Below are 27,233 nucleotides of genomic sequence, written 5' to 3' on the forward strand. Positions count from 1 at the left end.
TTCAGACCATGGAGCTGGATGCTTCGTCTTCTTTTTTGTTTTGTCTGTGCATCCAGTAGGCAGCAGCTGTTACAGCAAAGAGCCCATAAGTAGCCAAGACACACTGTAAGAGAACGGAGAAGGACATATTTCTGAATTACTTGATATGTAAAAACTTAAATTTACGTTCACATTGAATGCAGCCTGTGCGTGTACATATGTGTGTGTATTATGTACATTTCTGCGACCCTGCAGAGTGTAGCTATTAAAGTATTTCCTCAAACCAGTCAGTTCCCCAGAAGTTGGGGGCTTGATGCCAAACAGCTGCCTCTGAAACACACAAAAAAACAACAAAGTAAGAGGAAGCACTACAACCACACTGCTTGATATCAGGATATCAAAATGTACATTTGAAGAGATCAAAGACAAAGTAATGTAGTTTATAAACAGCATTTCATTGCAAGCAAACCCAATGTGCATTCAAAGCCATATAAAATAGTAAATAGAATAAACCACATATGAGAATGAAAGCAAAAAACAGCTAACCATAAAACCAGACATCAATGAGCCGGGAGCGGCTGCGGCTCGCGAGTTTGAGCGTGTCGTCTGTTAAACGCAGCGTCGGCGGTTTGATGATCCAGACACTGAACCCCAAGTTGCTCGCACTGACTTCTCTGTCAACAGTGTGTAAATGTGTGTGTAAATGTGTGTGTAAATATGTGTGTAAATGTCTGCGTAAATGTGCGCGTGAATGTGTGAATGATTGTACATTAAGGAAAAGAAGAGTGACAGAATAGAACGTGATAGAACGAAGCCTGCATGGTCAAAATGAATACGAAACAAAAAAGACGTGAACATGTAACCACAATAACAACAATAACTCTTAGCGAGTGTCATCATGATCCAGATGAGGGCCTGCTCTTTAGTGAGGAGGTAAAATTGCTGCACGCAGCTACTAAACACAATCTGAAAACTATGTGACAAGAAATGTTGCAATTTCTTTACAAGTGCCAGAGACGGTTGCAAACACAAAATACTTTTTACATGTTGAAACAGACGGTTTGTTAAGTGGCATGACGAGGCAGAGCTGAGATGACAAACTGGTTTATGGGGATGTGAATCACATTCAACACATGCTTTGAATTGGATGAAACTGAATTATTCATCTGCCAGAGCTCCAGCTAATCAGCTGGACTTGCTGGCAGCACAGAGCTCCTTCTACACAGTCTTTTTTTTTTCATGAGAGTTTAACTGTCTGATAAAAGCTTAAAGCTGCAATTCCCTTTGGCTGAAGAGTTTGAAGGTTTTTTTTTATTCTTCTAATGCAAATGCTCAATTCTCAAAAAGCTGCAACAGAAATACATGAAAGCCGGGCTTTTCTGATAACTACTGACAGGAAAATTTACTTTTTAATGATGTTGAAAACACATTTATCTAAATCATGTCACTAACACATGTTTAAAATTGATGATGTTTTCAAACTAGCTTTGCACAACATGTGGCTCAGAAAGAAATAGTTTGACATTTTGAGAAATGTATTCACTTTCTTGCAGAGAGTTAGATGAGCAGAATCACAGTAAATATACAGCTACCACCACCAGACCTTTAGGTTAGCTTAGCATAAATACTGAAAACAGGAGGGAACAGCTAGCTTGGCTCTGTTCAACAAAAAAGAAATCTGCCTGTGAGCACCTCTAAAGCTCATTTCTTTAATCTATTAAAAAACAAAGTGTTCAAATTACAAGCTGTGGTTTCACATTAGGCAATGAATTTGACTATTAGCTGCCCTGTGCTGCTGTTTCCCCTGCTTCTAGTCTTTATGCAAAGCTAAGCTAACCTTCTCCTGGTTGTATCTTTATATTTAAAGGATTCAAATTTGGGGTATACACTTAATTGCTTTCTTGCTGAGAGTTAGAGGAGAGGATTGATACCACCCTCATGTCTGAACAGTAAATACAAAGCTACAATCAGGAGACAGTTAGCTTAGCATAAAGAGTGGAAACAGGGGGAAACAGCTAGCCTGGCTCTGTCCAAAGGTAACAACATCCGCCTACCAGCACCTCTAGAGCTCACTATTAACATGTTAAATCTTCTTTGTTGAATGTATAGAAAAAGTGTAAATGAAGCTCAGCACATAAGCTCCTGTAAAACCGTTCTTTTAGCCATTTCCTCCTGCTTCCAATCTTTATGCTAAGCTAAGCTAACTGTCAACTGACACTTTCATACTCATGTAGACACAAGATTGGCATCAATCTTTCAATCTAACTCTCAGCAATTGAAGTGAAAAGGTCTATTGTTTTATTTGTGCTATACATGACAGTAAAAATGAATTATCACTTTAAAAATGTCGTCGTCATCTTCTTACATTGTCTTTACATAAATTCAAGAAGACTGAATTCCATGAAGTGAAGTGTTCCTCTGGTTTACAGTACATGAGGGGGAGAATGCACAATACAAGCATTCATGTGAATAGATGAATAATTTCTATTATGAACATTACACTTGCACGGAGTGTGCCAGCGGCGACAGCAGAGTGCTGACGAGGCCGCTCTGCTCGGCAGTGCTGATTTATTCTGCAGCCGGTATTAGTAGAGAGGAAACCCTTTCTTCCCCCTCAAGCCTGATACAGATTTAATGAAGTGAAACCATGTTGTTGACTGGAGCATGATGGGGTAGAGGACGGCTGTTTAAATCATTTAGAAATCAGCAGCTGTGCACTTGTTGTTTAAAATAACTACATGCATTTACTCAAGTACTGTACAGTTTTGAGCAGATGAAGTACAAACAGGTTGTTAAAAATAAGCCCCACACCAGCTGCAACCTCGGTGGTGCTTTCACATTAATGCATCCATAACTAATACAATAATATAATATACATTATTCTGAAATGGGACATTGTGCATTGTACTTTTCCTTAGTATATTTGCTAACACATACTGTACCTTTATGTAAAAATTGAAATGCATGACTTGTGACAGAGTAAGGGTGAGTAAAGTAGAGTGCATACAGTGTAAGAGCCATTTTGTATTCTGAACAGTTTTTTGTATTTTATGTTTATTGCAAAAGTATGTGTGTTATGCCCTTTAAAATGTTTATCATATAATCGAGTTAAGGTAATTGGTCATGTTGCAAAATGTGCTTTGATGTATGGTTTTTGCCCTATTAAGATAAAGACTCCTCTATTCTGTCCAGCTATTGGATCATTTTTGGTTGACTCCTTTAAGTAGGTTTCAGTGATAGTTAGGCTTTGATGGAGCAGGATGTGGAGCAACAATTTTTCTGATTATACACTTTTTAGTTATAGCCAGCAGAAGGTCAGTGTTTTGGTACTCCAGTTATTGCATAAGGATTTTGTTTATTTTTTGTTTACATGGAATAAAACTACTCTTAAATACGAGCTATGAGCCTCATCATTGGACAGCTAACAAGAAAAGTTTAGCCTGCAAGAGCACGTAAATTGGACATGGTATTCTACGCGAGTCAGAACCTTTTACATCCTGCAAGAAGTGGCCAAGAAGGATGGTAAAATAAGCTGCTACTACACGCAGCTTTCTTCTTCATCTTACTGGTTCATATATTGTGTATATTGTAGCATTATGTTGATAATTTACATTTTAGTCCTTTATTTCTATTTTTCTCATATTTATTCATGCTTAGGCCAATATATAAGAGCAACTGTCAATGACCGATTTCCCCCCATGCGGATCCATTCAGTATTTCTGATTCTGATTCAGTTGCACTGTAGTACTTTTACTTAAGTACAAGATCTGAGTATTTCTTCCACCACTACTTAAAACTCCTGATTCGGTGCTTGTAAAAAAACAGTTTCATAAATATCATATAATATACTGTATATCAGCATGAATCTCACCTTTGTGTAGCTTCTGTAAGTTTGTGTTAGAAGGCGTAATGAGCTCATTGTTGCCCCTTGTGGCCTTTGAGGAGAAAAACACTCACTGACTCACTGCGTATGTTCCGCTCTTCGGCCTCGGGGGGCAGTAATGAGCCGGTAGCGGTTTGACCACCACAACGAGGCAATGAAGACGACCAAGAAAACTTACTTGGACAAGCGACAGAAAGGTGAGATTTATATTTTATCAGAAGTGTTTTTAAACAGTTTATTTTAAATATCACAAGAGAAAAGACTTAATGGTTGAAGACTAACTGTTTTTTTAGGGAAATCTACATCTGGTTAACCGCCTAACCTCCGTTAAAGAGCAGCGCATCCCGAACGTAATGTTGTTTCCCTCTTGGTAGTAGAGACGAAAGACAAACCTGAATATAAGTTTACATTCTCCAGGTGGACACAAACACAAATAAAAATAATAATAATGATGGTGCTCCATTACTGCTGGATGTATAAATAAACAAATGTTAATATGTCAACGTGTCAACTGAGATTTCTGCTGCCTCCAAGTGGCCAAAAATAACCCCCAGTTAATAAACAGTTATTGCATGATTAATGTGTTAACAAGTAATATAATAGCCTACATAGTTGTTGTTCTCACTTTGGACTTTAATCTTGGTCTGCTGCATCCAACAATTAAAGTTTTAGGCTTATTTTGATTAAACTATTAATGTTTTATTCATTAAATGTTTTACTAATGTGTCTAAAACTATCTATCCATCTTATGTCTTTTGTCTTTTTAAATACTCGTCATCTGGATCCCTATTTTTTGCACAGCTATTTACTATTTTACAAATGTTATACACTCTACAGGTTTCCTAAATTGAGACTGTTTCTTGTAAAGCTGTAAAGTGAATTTGGGAGATCATAAAACGCCTCTATCTTATCTTATCTTATTTGATATGATCAAGCCAAAAACAATAAACAAGTTATTGTTTCAGGCAGTGAAAAGGTGCTCCACCTCATGAGTAAAATGATCAGGGAACAATAAAGTGATAGAAGAAAGTGATATGTTGATAGACATTTGTTTAATGCAAATAATCCCTTGTTTTTAAATCTAAACAGATGAATTTTCAATCCATCAATCCACTAGTACTTATTTAATTTAATTCCAGCACTGTGCATGCATGAGTCGAACACTGGTCTTACCTTCACCTCTGTTATGAGATGACCGAAACTGGTGAGAGGGATCCGCGTGTTAACGGGAGACGTCGGCATAACTGGAGACAGTTTGAATGAAAATGTTTATCATGCCTCACACAGTCACTCCTCAGTCTCGGACGTGATTTAAATGAACATTTAGAGGGTGAAGACTGGTACTTACTGCTCTGTTGGTTGGAGGCAGGACGCTTATACAATATGTTCATATGTACATTAAGTTCCGGGGGGGGGGGCGCTGTAACTGAGCGTTCGGTCCAATCATGTGTTTCTATTCAAAGCGCGGACCAATAGGACGCGGGCAGATGGGCGGGGCTTGCAGCTTGTTACACAAACGGCAGATCGCGCAGGCTACCTGTCATTCCTCTATTCAACCACAAGAAGGCGTCATATTACAGTTTATAAGAAGGTATGTCCCCCTGCACACAGGTTTATTCAAATACAAGTAAAACTACTTTATACACGTCAACGCTTTGTTTTATGTGTCTCCTAGTTTCTTACTAAATACTTAGTATTAAAGTACTTAGTATGAAATGTTCCCACTTATTTTCTAGAGAGAAGCTGAGAACATTTTAGTTTTGTGTGTCAAAATAGGCTACATTTTTAAATACATTATTTTTAAATTACTGTTGCTATAGTAGAAGTAACTAAATACATTTACTAAAGTGCTATACTTTGCATTTCTGCTTTACTACAATTCAGAGGGAAATCAATGTTTTACTCCACTACATTTATGTCACAGCTACAATTACTAATAACTTGAACTGTCACATACATGTAGTGAAATACTAAGACCATTCATGTAATGAAATAGAACTAGTAAGAAGCACAAAGTGGAAATACTCAAGTAAAGTACAAGCAAGTCCATCTCTGGTGCCCTTTTCCAATTAAACCATCAGGTTTCCAAACAAACTCAAACTGTTCGAGAAGTTAAACAGGGTTGTAACTTTTTTGTAGGCCATTTCTAGCCCATCTTTACTTATTATCTATTCATCTAGTGTTGCACCGTATTTCTATAAAGTGTTTCCTGGTTAACAAAGAACATTCAAGACCACCTGAATCTATTAATCCTCTCAAAGAACTCCTTTATCTTCTCCACAAATGCAGAAAAATGCAAAATTTCACAGAATACATAATTGATTCCAGAAAACATATAGTTTTTTGGATATTATACTTTTTTTCTCCTATATTTTACATATTTTTCTCAAATATCCCCTGAATATTTTAGGAATATTTAAATATCAGAAAAAAAGACCACAAAAATATCAATAAAATATCAAATAATCAAATCATATCATTAAAATATCTGAATTTTTTTTCCGATAAATATCCTCAAAATATTAGTAAAATACCATAAATATATTCGTAAAATATCAGAAAAATATTAATAAAATATCCTAATATTACTTCTAAAATAGTATCATTAAGCTACATGAAAGAATGCCAGTAAAATTAGATAGATTGATTACATTATATAGTAGTAACGGTTTATAGTATTTTGCTGGGACTTGCACATAATGTTCCTTATAGACTGCATTTGTTTTGTTTTGTTTTGCATCTGTGTGACAGGTGAAAGATGATGGGCACCTTTTTAAGCCCCTTTCTCACATCAAAACTGAACATAACAGTTAAAAATAAAAAAAAATGTTGTAAAGCAAAACCCCTGAACGTATTGAACTCAGTAACCATCCAAAAACTAGATGAATTTAGGTCCTGGGGTGTTCCTTTTGATTACATGTACATTACAAATTGTGCCTTTTAATTCCTCTGGACATGTTATGTGTAGGAGGTTAACTGTGAATATTTGAACCTGTTATGTTACAGGTTTAATGTGAGAAAGGGGCTTCAAAAGGTGTTCATCATCTGTCACCAGCCCACAACTACAAGCATACCAGCAACGATACCGTTTAGCTGCACAGATGCATTCAATAAGAAAACTAATTTGAAATCACACAGATGATATTGTAAGAAATCATATGGAAAAAGTTTGAGCTGGTGCATCAAAGCCTTGTACACCTTTAAAAAAGTTTTGAAAGAGGAATGTGGAAGTCTGCTTTTAAAATGAATCAGCTTGACTGATTAAAGCTAAAATAACAGCAGGTCTTAAGACGTTTGATACAAGGACCCTCTTCAACACAAAGTGTCAACAGTAGAGCTGTCAGTTGATGTTGCCTTTGTGTTGCATATTCCTAAAGTTTCCACACATTAGAGGATAGGTTCATCAGTCTGTTTTAAAACAACAGTCATGGGCTCATATGAACAGTGTGCAAAAATACAGTTAATATGAGGCTTCAGCAGTTTAAATTTGAAGAGACAAAGATAGAGAAAGACGACACGGCTACAATTAATGAAGTTAATTAATGAAATGAATGGGACTGGAGCAGTTGGCAACTTTTCCCAGTTAGTAATCCATGTAATGTGTACACGTGCCACTTCACCTCTTATTTTACACATTTTGGAAAGCACACTTATCTCTTTCTTACCGAGAGATGAGAGGACTGATACTACATTACCCTCAGTTCTGAGAGATAAACTTGAGGCTGCAGACAGTTTATCTGAGTTTAGGATGAATACTTGAAAAGGGGAAACAGCAGCTGTCCGAAGGGAAAAAACTCTGCCCACCAGAACCTGTAAACCTCACAAATAATACATTATATCTCGCATGTGAAGCTCGGGGAACTTCAAATAGAAAGAAAGCAAATAAGCATATTTCAAAATGTCGAACTTTTCCTTTAATTCCTAAAAAAAGTTAATTTTAAAGGATCTGCTTCATTACACAAATTGGAAATTAATCAAATTAGGTTATGTCAGGTTAGTGATTAAGCCTTGTGCGTGCGTGTTATACTTCACTGAAAGTATGCGGTATGTGGTTTAACTCGTGTTTCTGTTGACAAGGATCGCTTCACAGATATGTAAACGACTGCGCGCGCACGCACTCATATCTGATAGTTTTGACAAGGAGAGAGAGAGAGAGAGAGAGAGAGAGAGAGAGAGAGAGAGAGAGAGAGCGAGAGAGCGAGAGAGCGAGAGAGAGAGAGAGAGAGAGAGAGAGAGAGTTGTCGGCTGAGGAGCAACACATTGGTGAGAACAGGGAAGCAGGCGCGCGGCACGGGGACCCGCCGGAAGAAGCAGCAGCAGCTTCAGCTTCAGCGCGAGCTGGACGCAGACCGACCGACGAGCGACACCGAGGCGGTCAGCGGGGCGGTGAGGAGGAGGCACGTGCACCGCGACTCGTTCTCCCCCGCTGCCTCCGTCGTCTCTCCCTCTCTCTCATCGCTCTCCTCACCCCTCGTTCCTCTCGGACCGCCGCCGCCGCTTCCTCGTTAAGATGGCTGACCCCAGCAGCGACGGAGAGGCACCGGAGAGCGCGCGCGGCTTCGCCCGCCAGGGAGCACTCCGCCAGAAGAATGTGCACGAGATCAAGAACCACAAGTTCATCGCGCGCTTCTTCAAGCAGCCAACCTTCTGCAGCCACTGCACGGACTTCATCTGGTGAGTGTGTCTGTGTGTGAGAGGGGAAAGGACACAGGTGATTCACTTGCTGCTGCGGCTCTGATCGGCCTCCTTCCACACCGACAGTGTTCAGACACCGCAGTGTTTCATTCATTGTCATTGTCAAAAACACTGCGATGCGCCATTCCCCCAGTTTTCCCACAATGCGACAGCACCGCGGGCCTGTCGGAAGGAGAGAGGGTGGGGGGGTGGGGGGCGGGCTGCGTTGTCGGCAGCCGCAGAGCAGTCGCCGCTGCTCGGCGTTTACCGCATCGACCCGACACCCATCTCTGAAACTGGAGGTTCTGGTGGAGGAATGCAGCTGGAGACACAGAGGGCCCCACTGTTGCTGCTGCAGCTCTGTGTGTGTGTGTGTGTGTGTGTGTGTGTGTGTGTGTGTGTGTGTGTGTGTGTGTTGATCTGATCTGCGCGTGCGTGTGCGTCCATGTGTGATTGCATATCTGTGTGTGCATGCATGCATCATTGTCAGTGCATCTCTTGTGAATCCCCCCCCCAAATTTCACATCCCTGTCTTCTGTCCACAGGGGCTTTGGGAAACAGGGATTCCAGTGCCAAGGTAAGAGCAGTGGCTCATTCACAAATCCCTCTGCTGCATATGGCTGTGGGTGTGTGGACGGATGTTCACTGTCTGAAGGAGTGTTGCTGTGTGTTTGTTGTGCTCAGGGGCCGCAGGTCTGCACGCTGTTAAGAGTGACCTGTTGGCTCCTTCGTCGACGGTGTGTTGGTGTTGGCAGGCAGGTGTCAAACTCGGGAGTAGGGTGCTTGCCAACAGTGATAAATGAGAGTGAGAACACTCCGAGGAGGCTCAGGCTGAAGAGACGGTGTGAAACGTAAGAGTAGAAGAGTCTGCGGAGTGGTGAAAGCTGAGATGTCTGTTTTTGGCCAAAGGAGAAATGAGAGGAAGACAGACCAGGAAGTTAGATTTCTGTAGCTTTTTTTTTTTTTTTTTTTCCTCCCCTAAGATCGAGCCTGACATCTAATTAAAATTGTAAAATGGTGGGTTTGTGTGTGGGCGGGCGGTGATGTGTGTCCGTGGGTGGACGACTGGTCGTGGGGACGAGTGGGTGTCTAGACACGGACCGCTGCACAAAATGGTTTCATAAACAGGCTGCAACATAGTGACACCCCTCAATCACATGCATGCTATATAGCAAATCAGCAAAATTAACTTCCTGATTCTGATCCATCTCAGAAACTCAAACACCTAAACTCATCTGGCTCCAGTCACGTGACTGTTTAAGGGAGAAAATGACCAGCTGTTTTCCACATTATGCTCTTACATAAGACTTCATTGACTGGAAAGAGTCGAGCAAAGTTGTGTAATTTTATCAGCAGTCCCCTCATCTCCTTGAGACTACAGCAGCAGCGCTGGTGGTTTTACAGGAAAATGCATTGGGGATAGAATAAAAAATGAACACTTTATGTGCTCGAGTGAGAGTGCACATCCTCCTGGACTAGTGAGCTCCTGTGGTGAATTAACCTGAGCTGATAACACACTTTAGAGAGCACGGACCAATCGGAGCCTCCCATAGGTAGAGCTGCTCTCAGGTCGGGTTTCCGCGGCGAGTTTCCAACCGTCAAGTGATAACTCTCAAATTTGTGGACGGCCTGTTATACAGCAAAGGGTTGTTTTGAGATGTTGTGATTCAGCCATTGATGCTCCCTCTTTAGATATAGAAAGGAGTTGATACACAATCAATCCAGCTGCACAGAAAGCATTGTTTGGTGATTGGCAGGTCTAAAGGTAGAGAGGCATCTTGGGTAACGCTGGGCTAAATCTCACAACAGATTTGTAGCTCTGGTCCACTTACAAGCTTATTTTCAGAGTTTTCAACCACATGTCATGGATGGCGTTTGCTGCAGCTGTCGTGGAGCTTAATTGGAAAATATATTCAGATGCGTTTGGTTAAACTGCACCAGTTAAGCTGCGATCATACTCACCATGGCTGCAGACTCGCATGCGGACAACAGACTTCTCTACAAACTACAATCTTGCGTTACGCAGACATGTTCCACACATGAAAGCAAGAAAAAGAGCTCCTTCCCTTGCTTGTTGTATTTGCGCATCAAAAAAGTGAAAGTAACAGAAAAGGGTGCATGCAACCGCTCAACAGGACCATGGATGGGGAATACAAACGAGAGTCCAGTTTACTTTTCTAGTGCTTCTGCAGTTGCGGACTCAGGGCAGAGGACACATTATTTCACAAAGACACGTGGCTGCTGTCCATCATTAATGTCATTAGTCAAGCAAATATTTAAAAAAAATCTGGTTTTAAATGTGAAAACTTAATTTATCTTGTAATAAATTAAATATTTTGGGATTTTGTTGCAAAAACAAGAGATTTGATGAAGTCGCCTTCGGTTGTAGGATGTTGTGATTCACAGTTTTCTAATGTTTTAAAAACAAATCACATTTTTTCAAATTACAAAAAATGTTAGTTGCGACCCTAAAATTTTATGAACTTAGTCAAATATATTTGACTCAATTTGGTTGAAAGTGAGTTTGTTTAGAAGTCTTGTTGTCTCAATGTGTTTTTAGGACCTTTTTTTTTTTTTTTTTTTGTCTTCTCTCTTTTGACCGGTCGATTAAGAAATCAATGCTGACTGTGTTTCAGAGAGAAGACAGTGAAGAGCAGCTTCCCAGTGATGTTAAGTTAAATCATTTTATTTTCCTCAATTTGCTCTATTCTGAGAGGGTAGTTTGAGATGGGGTGAAACGGGTCAAAAGGTTGTTTGTGAAGTTGTAAATCTGTGACCAATGATCACGTTGAAGCTTCAGTATATGAAGTAAAGTATGTATTTGATTAACTTAACTTACGATTAGTATGAAGATTTGGATTTTGACGATTTTGTGAACGGGTCAAAAGGTTTCTTGTGGTATTCACACTGAAGCCATAAATAGGAATTATTCAATTTTAAATATGGATCAAACAAATGTTCGCCTCAAACATCCAGTTAGAGCTGACTTGGTGATGAAGGATTCCTGGTAATTAAGAGCAGCTTGTGAGTCCATTATATTTAATCAGTATCATTAGATTATTGTTGACATGAGGTAAACAGTAAGATTTATAAACAAACATGTTCATCTCACGTGAGTGTTGATTTGGTTATTGATAAATGAATAGATTAATCGTTTGTCTGTTTTATATCTCTTTGAGATTTTAAATGTTTGAACAAAACATTTGAAGATGCCACTCTTCATAAAAATGACGCGTATTTATTGACATTTTATAGACTCAACAACTGTTTGAAGAAAATAATGGTAAATAATCATTAGTTGCAGCCTTACTTTGCACTGAAATATCATCATTTAAATGCTGTTGAAGCAGCATTTAAATGACAGACTTTGACCTCCAACAGGTGGAAAACGATGAAAAGAAACAGCTTTTGAGTCCTAATTTATTGGCTTTTCTCTTCCTTCGTTTCAGCTAACGATAAGAGCGAGTTGGAACGACTAGTGAACGAGAAATTATCAGGATTTGGTGGATAAACCAGTGTCAACTTCACATCCATTAGTAGCTCTTCTGGAGCTGTGGATCACATTATAACTGCTGTTTTTAAAGGTCAAGAATATAATGGTGAGATTAGTTTGAACGTGTTGCAACAGAAAGCTTTGATTTGGCGACTTGCAGGTCCTAACACGATAAAACTGGAGAGATGTTGTTTGTTTTTTTTAGGCTTGGTTTGAACAGCATTTGTTAACTGTGTTTCCACTTGTAGTTAAGACCTACTTTACAGCCAAACATAGTAATTGAATTGCTGTATAAACACAAACTTGCTTCCCTTTTCAACCTGTCTTTTGAACCACCAGAACAGTTTGTGAGTCCTTTTTATTTTAAATGTAAAGGCCTAATGTTCAGTCGGTGTGTTTTCCTTTCATTCATTTTCCCTAACATGAGAGAAAAGTGGGAGCGTTGTGTGAACAGGGGTGTCTTAAAGACAGCTGGAGGAGCAGGACGGCTGTAGAAACAGCTCAGTGTGAATGGGAGGTGCTCAGACTCTCATACAAACACGCTTCTTAAGCAGGAGGAATGTTAGACATGTGGTGCCGACTTGTTCTGACGCGTACGGCAGATTGTGTGTTTTAGACACTATTATAGCTTATGTTTGTGCGATGGGTGTCTTCTGTTGCATTGTGGGTGTGTTTGAATACCTGTTCTGCAGGTAAAGATTTCTCTTTTTTTCTTTCCTGTGAGAGCAAATAGAGGAAGTCACTCTCAGGTGGTTTCCAGCTTTAGAGAGTCTAATCAGAGTTTGGACTTAAGGTTTGTGACGTCAGTTTTCTTCTCAGCTGTCAAATCAGATCAGTGGAGGGAAAGTTTTTCTGATTTGAAAAAGTAAACTGAAAACAAACTCATATTAAATGCAGCAAATGGTTTACAATGATTGTATTTTTATTCATTTAATCAAGAAACCAGCTATTAGTAGCGGTTTGTGTTATTATGCTTCTACAACGGCCTTTTCACTGCAGACATTTTAACTTGAGATGCAAAACTGCACGTTACTGATAATATTAATGATCCAAAGCAGGGGTATTCAATTAATATTTCAAAATTTCCAGATTGAGAAAAAAAAAAAAAAAAAAAAAAAAAAAAAAAAAAAAAATATATATATATATATATATATATATATATATATATATATATACATACGGTATATTCAAGAAGCCTAGTAGTAGTAACAATGTCTCTGTGTCGTCAACAACTGCCAAATCAAATAAAGAAAATACATATCAATTATATTTTAACAATTATTATTCTCAGTTTTCAAATTTAACTGGATGGATTATAAATAATACATAGAAATACATTAATACATGTTCTTCTCTCATTTCAAGTAAAATACACAAAAAAGAACTTTTGAAAAGTTGCATCTTAAAAGAAAGTGCTTGATTTTAGAAAAATGAATGAAAATGAAAGAGTGTGGCTGGAGGTAACTTCTTTTCTTGATTGCTGAACGAGTGCTGTAAAGGCCAGAAAAGCTGCGCAGGTTAAAATAGAAGCGCTCTGCCGAAATGTATAATTCTCAATTATCCATCAGTTATATGTCCGAGTCCTGACAGGACAGCGTCTGGGTCCGTATACGGACCGGGGTTCCGCCTATTAGTGACCCCTGATCCAAAGGCTCTGTTATATTTTAAGTGTCCCAGTAAGCCGTGTTGGTTAGGCAGGCATCAATCATTGTATTATCTAGCCTGGGACAAGTCAAAATGTCTGAAAGTTTTATCTTTGCATAATGACAAAAATCCCTAAATTGTCCGACATGTTTGAAAGACAGAAGCTCAGAAGATAACCCAACTCAGGCTGCTTTAGAGTTTGTTCTTACACTCTGGTAACTGTACTGACCCAAACGCTAGCATGCTGGTGTTGAGCATGTTTTCCACGGTTTACTGGACAAATTAAAATTTTGATTTGGTGCCGATTCTAGAAAGAAAGTCAGAGGATCACCAAAGTCGGTGTGATTCATCCTCTGGAGACCATGAATGTCCACACTGTAGTCCAGTAGTTGTTGAGATCTTTCAATCTGGACAAAAGCGATCTAAATCAATGCATTGTTGATCTAATTACTAATATGGAGGACATTTCAAAAACACAGATGGACAGGACAGTGGGGAGATTTCCTAAAACAGCTACCAGCTACACTGTGCTCTTATGCAGGTGTGTCCCTTCTGACTGATACGACCTCTTATAACTCCACCAAAAGTTCACTGGAGCGAAACACGTTTTTTTTTTTCCTTGTCTTGTTGAGGAAGCTTTCTACTTCTCGCCCCACTGATTTAGATACAGATATAATCTGCTTTTCAGAACAGAAATAAAAATGATCAAATGTGCAAAGCGTACGCGTGTCCGTACAGCGGTTTGTTTTTCTGGCAGAAAAGCTCTGACGATGTTTCTATGACATATGAATATGAATATCTTGGCAACATATTGCCACTCTAACGTCGCTCCTTTTTTTTTATTTTTAATGTCTATTCGGGCTACTTTCTATTTGTTTGACTTTGTTTTTTCACCATAAGCACCAAATCGAGGATTGTTTGTGCGGACGAGTCACCGCTCAAACTGACAGCTTTACAGCAAATAGGATGATCCTTCTGAGACGACGTGTGCGGTGATGAAAGCATAACAATTCAGTTTGTTTTTGTTTAGCCCAAAATCACAAATCACAAATTTGCTTCACAGTTTGAATCGGTGTCTTCCCGGCTGGTCGGCTTCCATAAATGGGCTTTTCGGTCATAAAAAAAAGAGGTTAGGTGCCGATATTTTCTCGAGTTGGCCACATGCAGCTACATATGCTCTCTCCTCATTGAGAACAATTGAAAAAGAAACACTCAGCCTCAGAGTAAATGTTGCCTCTGTGCCCATATTACAACTTAACAAGAACTCAAAGACAGGAAAACTGCCAAAAATTATCTTTTTTTTCTGCTTAAAAAAACCCACTTCTTCCCATCTTATTATTTTTTGGATCAAGGCCGTGGTTGACTTTTAATCCCGATCATTGGCTGATCAGCGGTTGAAGTAGTCTCTTTGCTATCGATTCGATGACAGGCCAGCCTGTCTAAAGATATTGATCCCAAGATACGTTTGTGACGCTGAGGCCGAGAAAGCGAACACATATTTTAGAGTACGGCCTGTCAGCAGCTCAGCGCCGGCTCGTCAGTGAACTGCTTCACAATGAATTTCAAAGTCGACACATCTTCCCTGCGTCAGCGCTCTGAAACTGTCAGATGTCAGGATGGCGGACTGGATGTCAATATGACTGGAGAACTTCACAGAATGTTTTGAGATGAAGATGAATTGATCAGATCACAGCAAATTACAACAGATTGATGATTTACTGATTGGTAGGGCTGCAAATAACCATGATTTCTCTTATAGATTCATTCATTTTCTCCTCAATTTGCTTAATTTGTCTTACCTACAGTCAAAAACCACCAATACAGTAAAACACAGAACGCTTGAACCAGCGTCGGGTATTTTTACCTGAAATGTCATCCCTGTTAATTACCTGATTTAATAAATTAACTTAGGTTGTTGAATTGTTTCAGCTCCATCAATATAAACACTCCTTCAGACCCAGTGTTGATTACATAACCTCAGCTGACCCAGGTCACATGACCAGCACTTTGCATGTTATCTAATGTAGTATAGAGATAGCCAGTGGTTTCCATTACTACTCTTAACTGTGTCCAGCATTTGATAAGATACATGTATTTACTCATTAACTTTGTACTTTGGCACAAACGACCTCTTAGACTAAAGGATGAGCGGATAAGAAATTCGGGGTCAAGTGAAGTGATAACATTTTGGACAGACGTGGATGATTGTTGTGCAGACAGCAGTGAGCCGGTAGAACTCTCGTTTCTTTTTCACCATCGGGGGAAAACAAGCAAAACAGCAGCCCAGGTTTGTGACATTGTCCCTCAGTGGTCAGATCCTCCTGAATGCTTAGTTGTCAATCAAACGCACAATGTTTGGATGCTAAACAAGCATTTTCTGATGGCTCTCCTAAGACATTTTTTGTCGTCCTTTTTTAGTAATAACAAATATTAAATTGGAAGAGTCCGATCAGTCGCGGGGTCTTATCTGCGGTTCAGTTTATTCAGGCCAGCTGAAGCCCGAATGATGATTCCAAGTGTCTCCGTTTTTGAGGTCTGTGGACTCGTAATCATCCAAGATGGAGGAACTTCCCGATGGTCATGTTGATGTGAAGTTGTCGGCCCGCTGTCATCCTGGCAGTCCATCGCACAAGTCTTTTTTTTTTTTTGGAGCGTCTCTGAGTTTTCCCGTTATCGCCGTCGTTCAGATAAAACCGGGGCGTCGTGTGTAGACTCGACTGTAGGGCTCAGCCTGGTTGCTAGGCAACAGAGCAAAGACCTCCTCGGCAGGTCACTAGGCCTGTCTTTCAGTAGAGTGTGTGTGTGTGTGTGTGTGTGTGTGTGTGTGTGTGTGTGTGTGTGTGTGTGTGTGTGTGTGTGTGTGTATGTGTGCGTGTGCACAGGTCCGTTTTGTGTGTTTAAGTGAAGGAGCGGATTTATGAACAAAAAGCTATAAAGTGCGACTGCGATCCTTCGCTGTGTTTTCTGTGGCTCCACTTCTCTGTTTCTGTGTTTCTGACACACAAATGAATCCTCCACCCCCTCACATCGCCTCAAACCCAGCTGTGCCCCCATCCCTTCCTGCCCACACACACACACACACACACGTACGTACGTCTCTCCGTTTGACTTTATTTCTTCTTCTTTCTTCTCCTCTCGTTGTTTTCTTCTTGTTCTCTTTTGCGTTTCCCTTCTATTGCCAGTCACTCTCCTCACAGCGCGTGTCTGTTCCGCTGCAGATGGACAGTGTTCGATGTCACACCGTCAGTTACTGTTGTATCTGTTGTCAGAGTTAAAACTGCACCAACCAGAAATTGTACTGTTGGTCCAGGTGTTCAGTGATGTGACCCACCCTCCTCTCCTGCACAGACAAACACAGACGCATTGGACAAACGGGAGCACTGTGTCGCTTAACTGCTAGAAAGCCGCGGAAAGTGCCGCCAGTTCCCTCATGAAAATGTAATGACAATGTGAATAATTAAGATCAAACCAGAGCTTAATGTCACCGTGTGTGTGTGTGTGTGTGTGTGTGTGTGTGTGTGTGTGTGTGTGTGTGTGTGTGTGTTGTTCTGGCTGTGGCTGTTGTTGCATCATGTGTGTTTTAATATTTTCATAATGATGTCTTAATTTTATTTATAGTCGATGCTGCATGTCATAGTAAAGTGGTTTCAAATCAGCGCCGTGTTTTTCATATAAAAGTACAGCAGTGACGTGAGGCTGATCTGCCCTATTTATCTAAATGGACTTCTGGTGTTGGTCATGTTCACGTCTTCGTCTGCAGCGAGTGACTGATCAAAATTTAAAGGGAAGGGTTGTACTTTATTTCCATCTGACCCAGAGTGTGCACAGTTTAGAGGCTTTACTGACTCATGGTCTGATTTAAGCTGGATGTGTGACGGATCGGTAGCAGCTCTGCTCTGCTCAAACCTTCTGAGGGCTTAATACTCATTAGTACTGTTTTCATCAGGGCCGCAACTACAATCGTTTTCATCAGCTATTAATTTGCAGATTATATTCTTAATGAATCGTTTTGGCTCTAAAATGTCAAAATGTATTTAAAAATGCCCAAAATGATGTCTTCAAATTGCTTGTTTTGTCCAGTTATTTAATTTACAAGCGAATAAAAGAGAGAAAAGTTTTAGTTTTGATAAGTAATTTAAGGGATTATCAGAATAGTTGCTAAATACTAGATACTGCAGCATACTTGTAGCTTGGAACTGTTCCTGCTGTGGTTGTTTGCACATGTAAACTGATATCGTCTGATTTATTTGTAGTTAAATGATCTGCTGTACACAATTCAAACGTTCCACTTTATTCCAAGCGGCGGCCAATTTTTTATAATGTAATTACTGATGCCTTTTTTTCTTTATATTATGCCTCTAATTATGAGGAACGGCTTCCAACCTCATACACTGCGTTCAAGTTTAAATAAGTTGTTGATTAATCAAGTAGCCGATCCACAGAACCTTTTGATAATCCTTCTGTTGAGGCGGTCTTTAAGCCAAACAAGCCAAACATTCAGTGATTGTTGCTTTACAAATGTGATTTTGCTGGTTTTCTTCAGCAAACTAGATCTCTTTTGGTTTTTGGGCAGTTTTTTTCGACAAAACGAGCTATTTAAATGTGTCAGCTTGGGCTTTGTAAAATTGTGATGGACATTTGTTAGTTCCAGCCGTGGTGAAATTCACAGCATTGGATCAGACCAGCTTGTCCGTCTCTCCTACTCAACTCCTGTCAACATTTTGGTGTCTTATAGCATTTTGATCTCTTTTGTCTGCCGTTTCTCAGCATTCAATGGGGTTTTATTTTACACGTGAAAACCACAAAACTCATCTGAAATGCTTCACTGTTTACTCGATAACAAAGTTATCAGGTTTGTCTTCAAAATGCTCAAAGTGAAACCCAAATTTAAGATGTGGGTTTCTGAGCTCTTATCACCCAATTTACTGCGGACAATGACGCAAGCAAGACGTCTGATGCTTTAGCTATGAAATAATGACGATTTTATTCTAATCATTCTTCAAGAATGCAGCCCTGGACGTTTTAAAAACATCCGTTCATCGGTGTAAGAAGTATTCTGATATTGTAAAAACACTCCGTGATAAGTAAAAGTCCTGCATGTAAAATCTTACTTCAGTAAAAATGTGCTTTCTCAAAGTATTGACTTCAGAATTTACAGCTGTACCAAAAGTGAAAGTACTCTTCTTTTGCAGAATTATGCATAATATATAATGATTTTAATTAGTGATGCATTAATGTGTAGATAATTAATGTTGCAGCTGGAAAAGGTGGAGCTAATTTCAGCTACTCCACTTTGCATACTTAATGTGTAATATATCATAAGTTTATTCATACATGGTATTAATAATCTAAGTCTGCAATGGAACTGAAGCTGTCGGATAAAATGTAGAGGAGTAAAATTATAAAGTAGCATAAAAAGAAAACTGGGCAATATCTCGACATGAGATATTGTCTTATATACATCATAATACGGCAGAGTGAGAGGCGGCATTACAGTAAAGTAATGTCATTTTCTGAGCGGAGCTGCTACTTGATTGTAACGTGATAGACGGTCATGAAGTAAGCAATACTGTCCTACGTATTGTTAGGGAAAAGAAGACTTCCTCCTGTGAGTGAGTGAGTGAGTGAGTGAACTAAGTCAGCACCCATCCACAGATCTTAAGCAGGAATCTATTCAGTGTCCTCATAAAATGAGAGTATGCAGGACATTTGTTTATTTTAACACAACTTTCAGCAGCGAGCGGGAGCATGCAGTCACCTGGTGTGTGGAGCCTGCTGTCGCCGTTTCCTGTAGCAGCTTTAATGTTATGGGGCGCGATTACGAAATGTCCCACCATGCTGCGGTTAAATTTAAAAATCATCTCAAACTGAAGCAATAAAACTAAATATAGCTGGCAGCAAGCACGGAAGAAACAAATGGGAACTGCTGAAATATGAGTAGCCTATTGTACAGTGACTAATGCCATATAATTGACATATTGATTCATCTCTTTGTTGCTGTTGTGTCGCCTTATTTGGCGTTGTAAGGAAGCCTCAGTCTGACATTTGCTTTTTCTTCCCCCCCCCCCCCCCCCACCCCCCCACCCACCCACCAGTGTGCTGTTTTGTGGTCCATAAGCGCTGTCATGAATTTGTCACCTTTTCCTGTCCGGGGGCCGACAAGGGACCTGCCTCCGATGTAAGTAAAGACAAAGGGAGCCCGCAGTGAAGCAGACTGCTGCTGTTCAAGTTAGATGTTAAACACACGGTTAGTGATTGTTTTGCTGGTGAGTGATGATTATTAATAACATTAGCAAGGTCAGCACTGGCTTTTGGTGTGTGTGTGTGTGTGTGTGTGTGTGTGTGTGTAGTTCCTGTATTTGCTGCTGGATGAACACACACACACACACACACACACACACACACACACACACACACACACACACACACACACACACTCACACGCATATACAGACCCCTTGCCCTCCTGCTGAGCTGTCAGCCCCAAATCACATTGAGACATGTCGGTAAAGAGAGAATGTGCTGCCTGGCTGCCTCAGGTTAATGAGCCAACATCACTCATCCACTGTGTTCACAATGACGCACGCACGCGCGCGCGCGCGCGCACACACACACACACACACACACACACACACACACACACACACACACACACACACACACACACACACACACACACACACACAGACACATTTGTGAGTCAGCATGGATTTTTGAAGTCATATAACTGATGTTTATTAATCTCTAACTCTGTCTTTCTTTGTTTTTGTTATATCACCAAAGCTGTTTCGTTGTTACCTATTTTTAAGCGTCCTCCAAACTCACTCAATCAGAGCTGCATTGCCTCATCTCAATAATTTTGCTTTAGCTGTCTGTCGTAGCGGAGGCGAGATTTAGAGGAACGGTTCACCACAGATACACTAAATGTGTCAAAAGTGTACACCTTTGGTCTCAGAAGGGTCTAGGGTATATAATGATGCAAAACACTGTGATATTCATTACAACAGTTTTGGGAAAACAGTTTTTTGATTAAATGTGGCAATATCTCTGTGCAGAGATCCAGGTCCTTTTTAAAGAAAGGTTTTTCCCTGCACAGAGACTGTTCTCAGCCTTATCACCCAACATCAGCGGCCACACTAACGCACTTCTGGCTGAATGAGAGCAAATTGCTGCAGCCAGGTTAAGAAAAATGTTGAGAAAAGTCTTCCCAGAAGAGTGAATTATATGGTTGTATTATTATTGTTGTTGTAGTTTCATTCTCATGGTTAAGGAGTTAAATGCTCACATACAGCTGAGATTTTCTGGTGTCCACATACTTTTGGCCATATAGCATATCTCAAAACGTGCAAAACTATCGGCATGGTTAGACACCACTAGAGGTAAGTGAGAACATTTTCTATTTTGTAATTCGGGTGAACCGACCCTTTAAATACCGCTTACGGGACTACTGGGAACAAGTGAGCAGATTTAAATCTTTTAATGGAGTCTTAGCACAGCGACACAAAGCGACCTGGATTACGTTAAATATTGAATTGAAGTGACTCTCTGTTGTCTCTCTCTGCTCTCTGTGTTTGTGCCTCTGCAGGATCCTCGTAGTAAACACAAATTTAAGGTCCACACTTACTCCAGCCCGACCTTCTGTGACCACTGTGGCTCCCTCCTGTACGGGCTAATACACCAGGGCATGAAATGTGACCGTACGTACAACTCTGTTTGTGTGTGTGTGTGTGCGCCTATGAAATAGATCCTGAAATAAAGAGATTTGGCAATAATTGTCTGCATAAATGTGAAAATAAATATATAAATGAGTCACTCATTTATTTATTTCAGGATTTATTTGTATAGTATTTATTTTATAGGGATCTTTATTTATTTATTCAAAATGATATTAATTTAAAATGATAATGTTTATTTAATGATCTAAAGTGATCACACTTTGAGCATGTGGCACAAATGAACTTGTGCTTTAGAGGCTGGAAGAAGAACTTACCTGCTTTTATTGACCTTTTGTGGCTCGCTGCATAAATGTATACATTTCAAACGATTCACTTTTAAGACAATTCATTTGAACTCTTTCACATATTGACAAACTTTTATAGATTTTGAACTTTAATATACTCGTTTATACTAATTTACCTTCAGGCAACATACAAAGGCTTATGGTCGAGAGACAATGAAATCAGTTTTGGACATTTGTCTGTTTGCTTCTTTTTAACAGTTGATGCAAACATCAATACACACTGTGTTGTTAACTCCAGTGTTTGATCCAGACTCTTAATTCTGCAGCATCAGGGCAGAAATAAAAATAAAAAATGTCTGTTTGAAGTTTTATATTTCTGTCATTCCAATTCATACTGATTTACTTTATAGCATTCATAATCCACACACTGCTTGTGATATGTGGATTGTGGACTGAAGTTAAAAAACACATTATCTGAATTTACATTGCAGACATCATTTACTATATGTGACCTGCTCATGAGTCACAATGACTCGGTTAAATAGATATTATCAGCTTAATGACCTACAGTTGAAGAGATATTATCAGCTTCTCATATGAGTGAATAGCTTTTTATGTTCTTGCTGTTGTGTCTTATTTATTGCTGATCATTTGCCTGTTGGCAACAAAGACACAAACAGGAAGTAGGCTACATCTCTGCTGTGCGGTCCCCAACCATCACCGACATTATTTAGTAAGCAGACAGTTCCTCATTGGACCTGTGAGCATTACACAGCGTTTGATGGACTTTGATTTTGAAGCAGTTTTTATACATTTATATTTAGTCATCAGATGTCCTCAAAAAGGAAAAGAAGGAAGGAAGGTTGGTGTTAAGGTGTTGGTGCCGAAAATACAGTGGTAGCTTGTACAACACAATTCACATGGCGGTTATTCGGTTATATATTAATCCAAGTGAACAAACAACATTTGACTACGAGATCTGTGTGTCTTGCAAATCTTATTCATATTAACAAATTTGAAATGCACACAAAATTGTCTCTGACATCAACTTGCTGTGGCTAAATGATTAACTCTCAGTAATCTTTAGGTTCTTTGTAAGACATGTTGATACAAAAATCACTGATGAGGAAAGTTTGGTTATGATCTCGTGGCAAAATTTCAACTTGGAAAACAAAAAACGAGGACATGACTCTTGATGGCTGACAAAAGTTGCAAAGCAGTAAGGACCTTCCTCTGTGAAGTATCGATATTTCATTTAAGTTTCTGAGCTGCAGGAAGTCACAGTGGTCTCTTCACTGGTCTCTCAAAACTGAAGTCAGTAGTCTGACTCAGATCAGGTCCCTCCCAACTTTCTGTCTGCTCGCTTTAAACTAGAGGGACCTAAGAAAGTGTCGCAGGGCTCTTAATACACAGGCAAGGGATTTATTTATTTTATATCTGCTACCATGATGAGATGAGATGTGTTGTTCTGCCACATCAAAAACTATTTTTTTCTGGGTCATCCCTCTATAAAGTTTTAATGGACAGTGCAGCTGAGTGGAGGCAGACATAAATGTGAAAGTTGCATAAATTAATGATGTGTTTAGTGCACTGCCTAAAGAAGATGAAACTCACCAGAAGACATTATCATAAGAAAGGTCTTTATCATGGGATGGAAAACATACAAAAGATTGCCTCCAGTGAGTGGAGTAAAATGTAGAGCTTTGGACATCAGAGCAGGCTGACATCTAGTGGACAGACTGAGAAATTACAAAAAATGTTTGGGTTTTAAAAAAATAAAAAATGCAGTGCTCACTATGAAGAGATAAACTATAATAAGTAAAATGGTGTTTATTATGCAGGGAGGGTCTAATGAAACAATGCTGTTGAGTTGCATTATGGAAGGTGTAGGATCCTTAAAAGTCCAGATGTCTCGACCTTTTGCTGCTTCAGTTTTGACCAATTCTGTTTCAATACCTCCCAAATGCTACGCATGGGACGATATGAGCATTTTCGGTCACGACAATTAAGGCCCAAATAGTTGCGATTGACGATATTGTCTCACTAATTATTACAATTTGCTTTAAAACTCTTAAAATGGCACTGAAACATACTGGAATCACTTACCCTTACATTTCGTTAAGAAAGTAATTTTTCCACTGAATCACAGATGGGACATGCATCTTATTTTTTTGTGAAAAAAGCCCCCAAACAATCTTAAATAAGATAATCATAAATCATAAGTTAGTACATCGTTCCATCCCTACCGGACACAACACTAGATCTGAAAAGCCTTTCATCTGATGATAAAGTACCGAAAGCATTGTGGTACTGAGTTGAAGGTTTAAGGAGGGTTGAGTCATATGTTGTACTTTTGGATTTTGGGCTATATAGATAAAACTATCTTGTGCGTTTTTACGTGTCTGTGTTCAGACTGTATGATGAACATCCACAAGCGATGTGTGGCCAACGTCCCGAGCCTGTGTGGGACCGATCACACCGAGAGGAGAGGACGCATCCAAATCTCTGCCCAGATCTCTGACGACACTCTCACCGTCACCAGTGAGTGCTCTCTGTCTCTTCATTCTCACACACACACACACACACACACACACACACACACACACACACACACACACACACACACACACACACACACACACACTGAAGGCCTCTCAAAGTTCTATCAGCCTCGGACTAAAACTGGAAAGTCCATTAGTCGATCAATGATCCAACGATTGACCCATATCGCCACTGGAACATGCATCCACGTGCCAGCTCTCTCTCTCTCAGACGGCTGTGGATTGATTATGGAACAGAAACTAAACTGTTGTTAAATGTTGTCAAAGAGTTATTTAGGGCAGGACTCACACTGACAGGTTCACATCCTGCTGTCCTCTGGAAAGGACAAAATCCAGACTAAACTGTCTCAAAGTGTGTCTTATCTTCAGATGGTTTTCCGACACTTTTTGTTGTAACCGTGTCGTCCTCAACCCCTCGCAGTCAAAGAGGCCAGGAACCTGGTCCCCATGGATCCCAACGGCCTGTCAGACCCCTACGTCAAGCTCAAGCTGATCCCAGATCCCAAGAGTGAGAGCAAGCAGAAGACCAAGACCATCAAATGTTGCCTCAACCCCATCTGGAACGAGACCTTCACTTTGTGAGTCATTGTGTTCCATGACTTTTGAGGCTTCAACAAAGTTATTTTTGGCATTGTTGCAATATGCACTTTGGTTTCAAGTTATTCTATTGGCCTCGTTTTCGGTCACTAAAGCACAAATCTAACTGGAGCTATGCAAGTGACCCTGTCCCCATTTTCATTCCTGTTGTTGCTTGTTGTTATTCAAGCTATTCTGGGTTGCTGTGTGGCTGCAAGGAAATGCACAGGCATGAATAACTGTCACTTGCTGAAGTGTTAACCAGTTCAAATAAACATTGTGCCTTTGAAATCAAATTGTGGACGCGGTTTTCATTTTTTACCTATTTTAAGAACACCCTTCATCTGACTGACTCCCCCCCCCCCCCCCCCCATCTCTCATTTCCATAGCAACCTAAAAGAAACCGACAAGGACCGCCGTCTGTCAGTGGAGATCTGGGACTGGGATCTGACCAGCAGGAACGACTTCATGGGATCCCTGTCCTTTGGGATCTCGGAGCTTCAGAAACAAGGGGTAGATGGATGGTGAGATGTCAAGATACGGTGGATAATTGGGAAAATAACACCGGTGTAGACACAAATAACAAAGGCGGGGGGAACGGGTGTGTGGATATTTAAGGGCTTTATTGTCATAGTCTAGTGATAATCTTTTTACTCTGGGGTTTAGGTTTAAGATGCTTTCTCAGGAGGAAGGAGAATACTTTAATGTTCCTGTCCAGCCAGATGGAGAAGACGGTAACGAGGAGCTACGACAAAAGTTTGAGGTGAGAAACGGAGACACTAAATGACAACAGGTTCAGTTTGTGCTGTCCTTGTGTTTTTTTTAAGATGAGACTTTTCTCTTCTTCCCTTATAATCTTTGTCCGTCATATCTTCTCTCTCCAGAGGGCGAGGGTGGGGCCAGGGAAGCCCACAGACTCGTCTTCCTCGTCCTCGGTGTGCAAGTATGACAGCAATGGCAATCAGGACCGGGTCAAGCTCTCGGACTTCAACTTCATCATGGTTTTGGGCAAGGGCAGCTTTGGCAAGGTGATGCACATTAGACATGGTGGCCAGTGGCGGGACAACAAGATTACATCACTGTGAAGCTGATTTGTTTGCTCTTTGTTGACTCCCTTCAGGTGATGCTGGCTGAGAGGAAGGGAACCGATGAGTTGTACGCCGTCAAAATCCTGAAGAAGGACGTGGTGATCCAGGACGACGACGTGGAGTGCACCATGGTGGAGAAAAGAGTCCTCGCTCTGGCTGGAAAACCACCTTTCCTCACTCAGCTGCACTCCTGTTTCCAAACCATGGTACGGAGGCACAACATCTTGCATTGACAAAGACGAGAGCATAAAGAAACATGGCAACACTTGTAACACGGTTTATCACGTTTATGAATTGTTCTCCTCTTCTTCTTTGTCTTCCAGGACCGATTGTATTTTGTCATGGAGTATATAAATGGAGGAGACCTTATGTACCAGATCCAACAGGTCGGCAAGTTCAAGGAGCCTCATGCTGTGTGAGTGTTCATGCAAAACACTTTCTCCTCTTACTTGTAATTATTTTTTCCCTTCGATATGCTGTGCTCTTCTCTTCTTTATCAGTTGATGTCTGAACCCTTTCAACCTTTGGGTTGATCCTAAAATGTTGAAAGATGTAATAATTAATCAATCAAAAGATAAGAATAGACAGACATTAACAATTTAATAAAAGAATCCACTAGATTAATACTATGAAAGGAAAATTACATTATACAACTTCAATACAATAAAATAAGCAATAAGTATAATACAAAAATAAAATAAAAAAATATATAGAATTTTTCAACTTAAATATAATAAAGTAAATTAATTAAATAATTATTCATATTGATATATATATATATATATATATATATATATACATACATACATACATACATACATACATACATACATACATACACACATACACACAGTATGGACATGTGCAGCAGTTACAGGACCAAGTACTTATATATTTAACATATGTAGTGCAAGTATAAGTACAAGTAATGCTCATAGTAAGACAGTATATAGATAATATACTGCTGGCTGGAGGTATGACATGAATACACACTATAGATCTCATATGTACAGTATAGAAAGTGTTATAAATAAACATACTGTAGTTAGTTTGGTGTCTAGACTCCGACCTCATGACTCATCATGCAGATATGATTACATGAGCTGATTAAATATATTAGATATATTCCCCCAGCTAGTCGGAGCCTGCAGGAGGATGCTGGTGTGTTGGTGGGGCTGAAAAGGCAGCCAGCAGTACTGAGACACTCACGAGGCAGAGTTTGGTAGATGATATGCAGAGTGAGACTCATGACGTGAATATGTATCACTGCAGCTCGAGTTGCCTGCCTGAACTAGCTTGCAGGCGTCCGTCCATTCATGAAAAATTTGCAATTTTGACATCATTAGTGAAAAAGTTGCCTTTTATTTATATCATC

At 39.9% G+C, this 27,233-nt stretch overlaps 1 protein-coding gene across 2 annotated transcripts in view; it reads left to right on the forward strand.

The window, feature by feature from the left end:
• The first annotated feature begins 8,094 nt into the window (after positions 1-8,094).
• LOC137885430 (protein kinase C beta type) overlaps positions 8,095-27,233 on the forward strand; it is a 29,000-nt gene continuing 9,861 nt past the window's right edge. The window contains exons 1-11 of one of the 2 annotated variants that reach the window (XM_068727705.1): positions 8,095-8,536; positions 9,082-9,113; positions 19,769-19,851; positions 21,259-21,370; positions 24,046-24,174; positions 24,616-24,772; positions 25,160-25,294; positions 25,437-25,533; positions 25,655-25,798; positions 25,891-26,064; positions 26,182-26,273. In XM_068727705.1, coding sequence (XP_068583806.1) covers positions 8,373-8,536; positions 9,082-9,113; positions 19,769-19,851; positions 21,259-21,370; positions 24,046-24,174; positions 24,616-24,772; positions 25,160-25,294; positions 25,437-25,533; positions 25,655-25,798; positions 25,891-26,064; positions 26,182-26,273 — 1,319 coding nt within the window. In that variant the 5' untranslated portion in view covers positions 8,095-8,372. The remainder of the gene's footprint in view (positions 8,537-9,081; positions 9,114-19,768; positions 19,852-21,258; positions 21,371-24,045; positions 24,175-24,615; positions 24,773-25,159; positions 25,295-25,436; positions 25,534-25,654; positions 25,799-25,890; positions 26,065-26,181; positions 26,274-27,233) is intronic. The other variant, XM_068727704.1, reaches the window with a different exon arrangement.

This window comes from Cebidichthys violaceus, unplaced genomic scaffold, assembly GCF_023349555.1.
Source record: "Cebidichthys violaceus isolate CVI_PGR_0920_01 unplaced genomic scaffold, fCebVio1.0.p SCAF_4, whole genome shotgun sequence".
NCBI classification, from domain to species: domain Eukaryota; kingdom Metazoa; phylum Chordata; class Actinopteri; order Perciformes; family Stichaeidae; genus Cebidichthys; species Cebidichthys violaceus.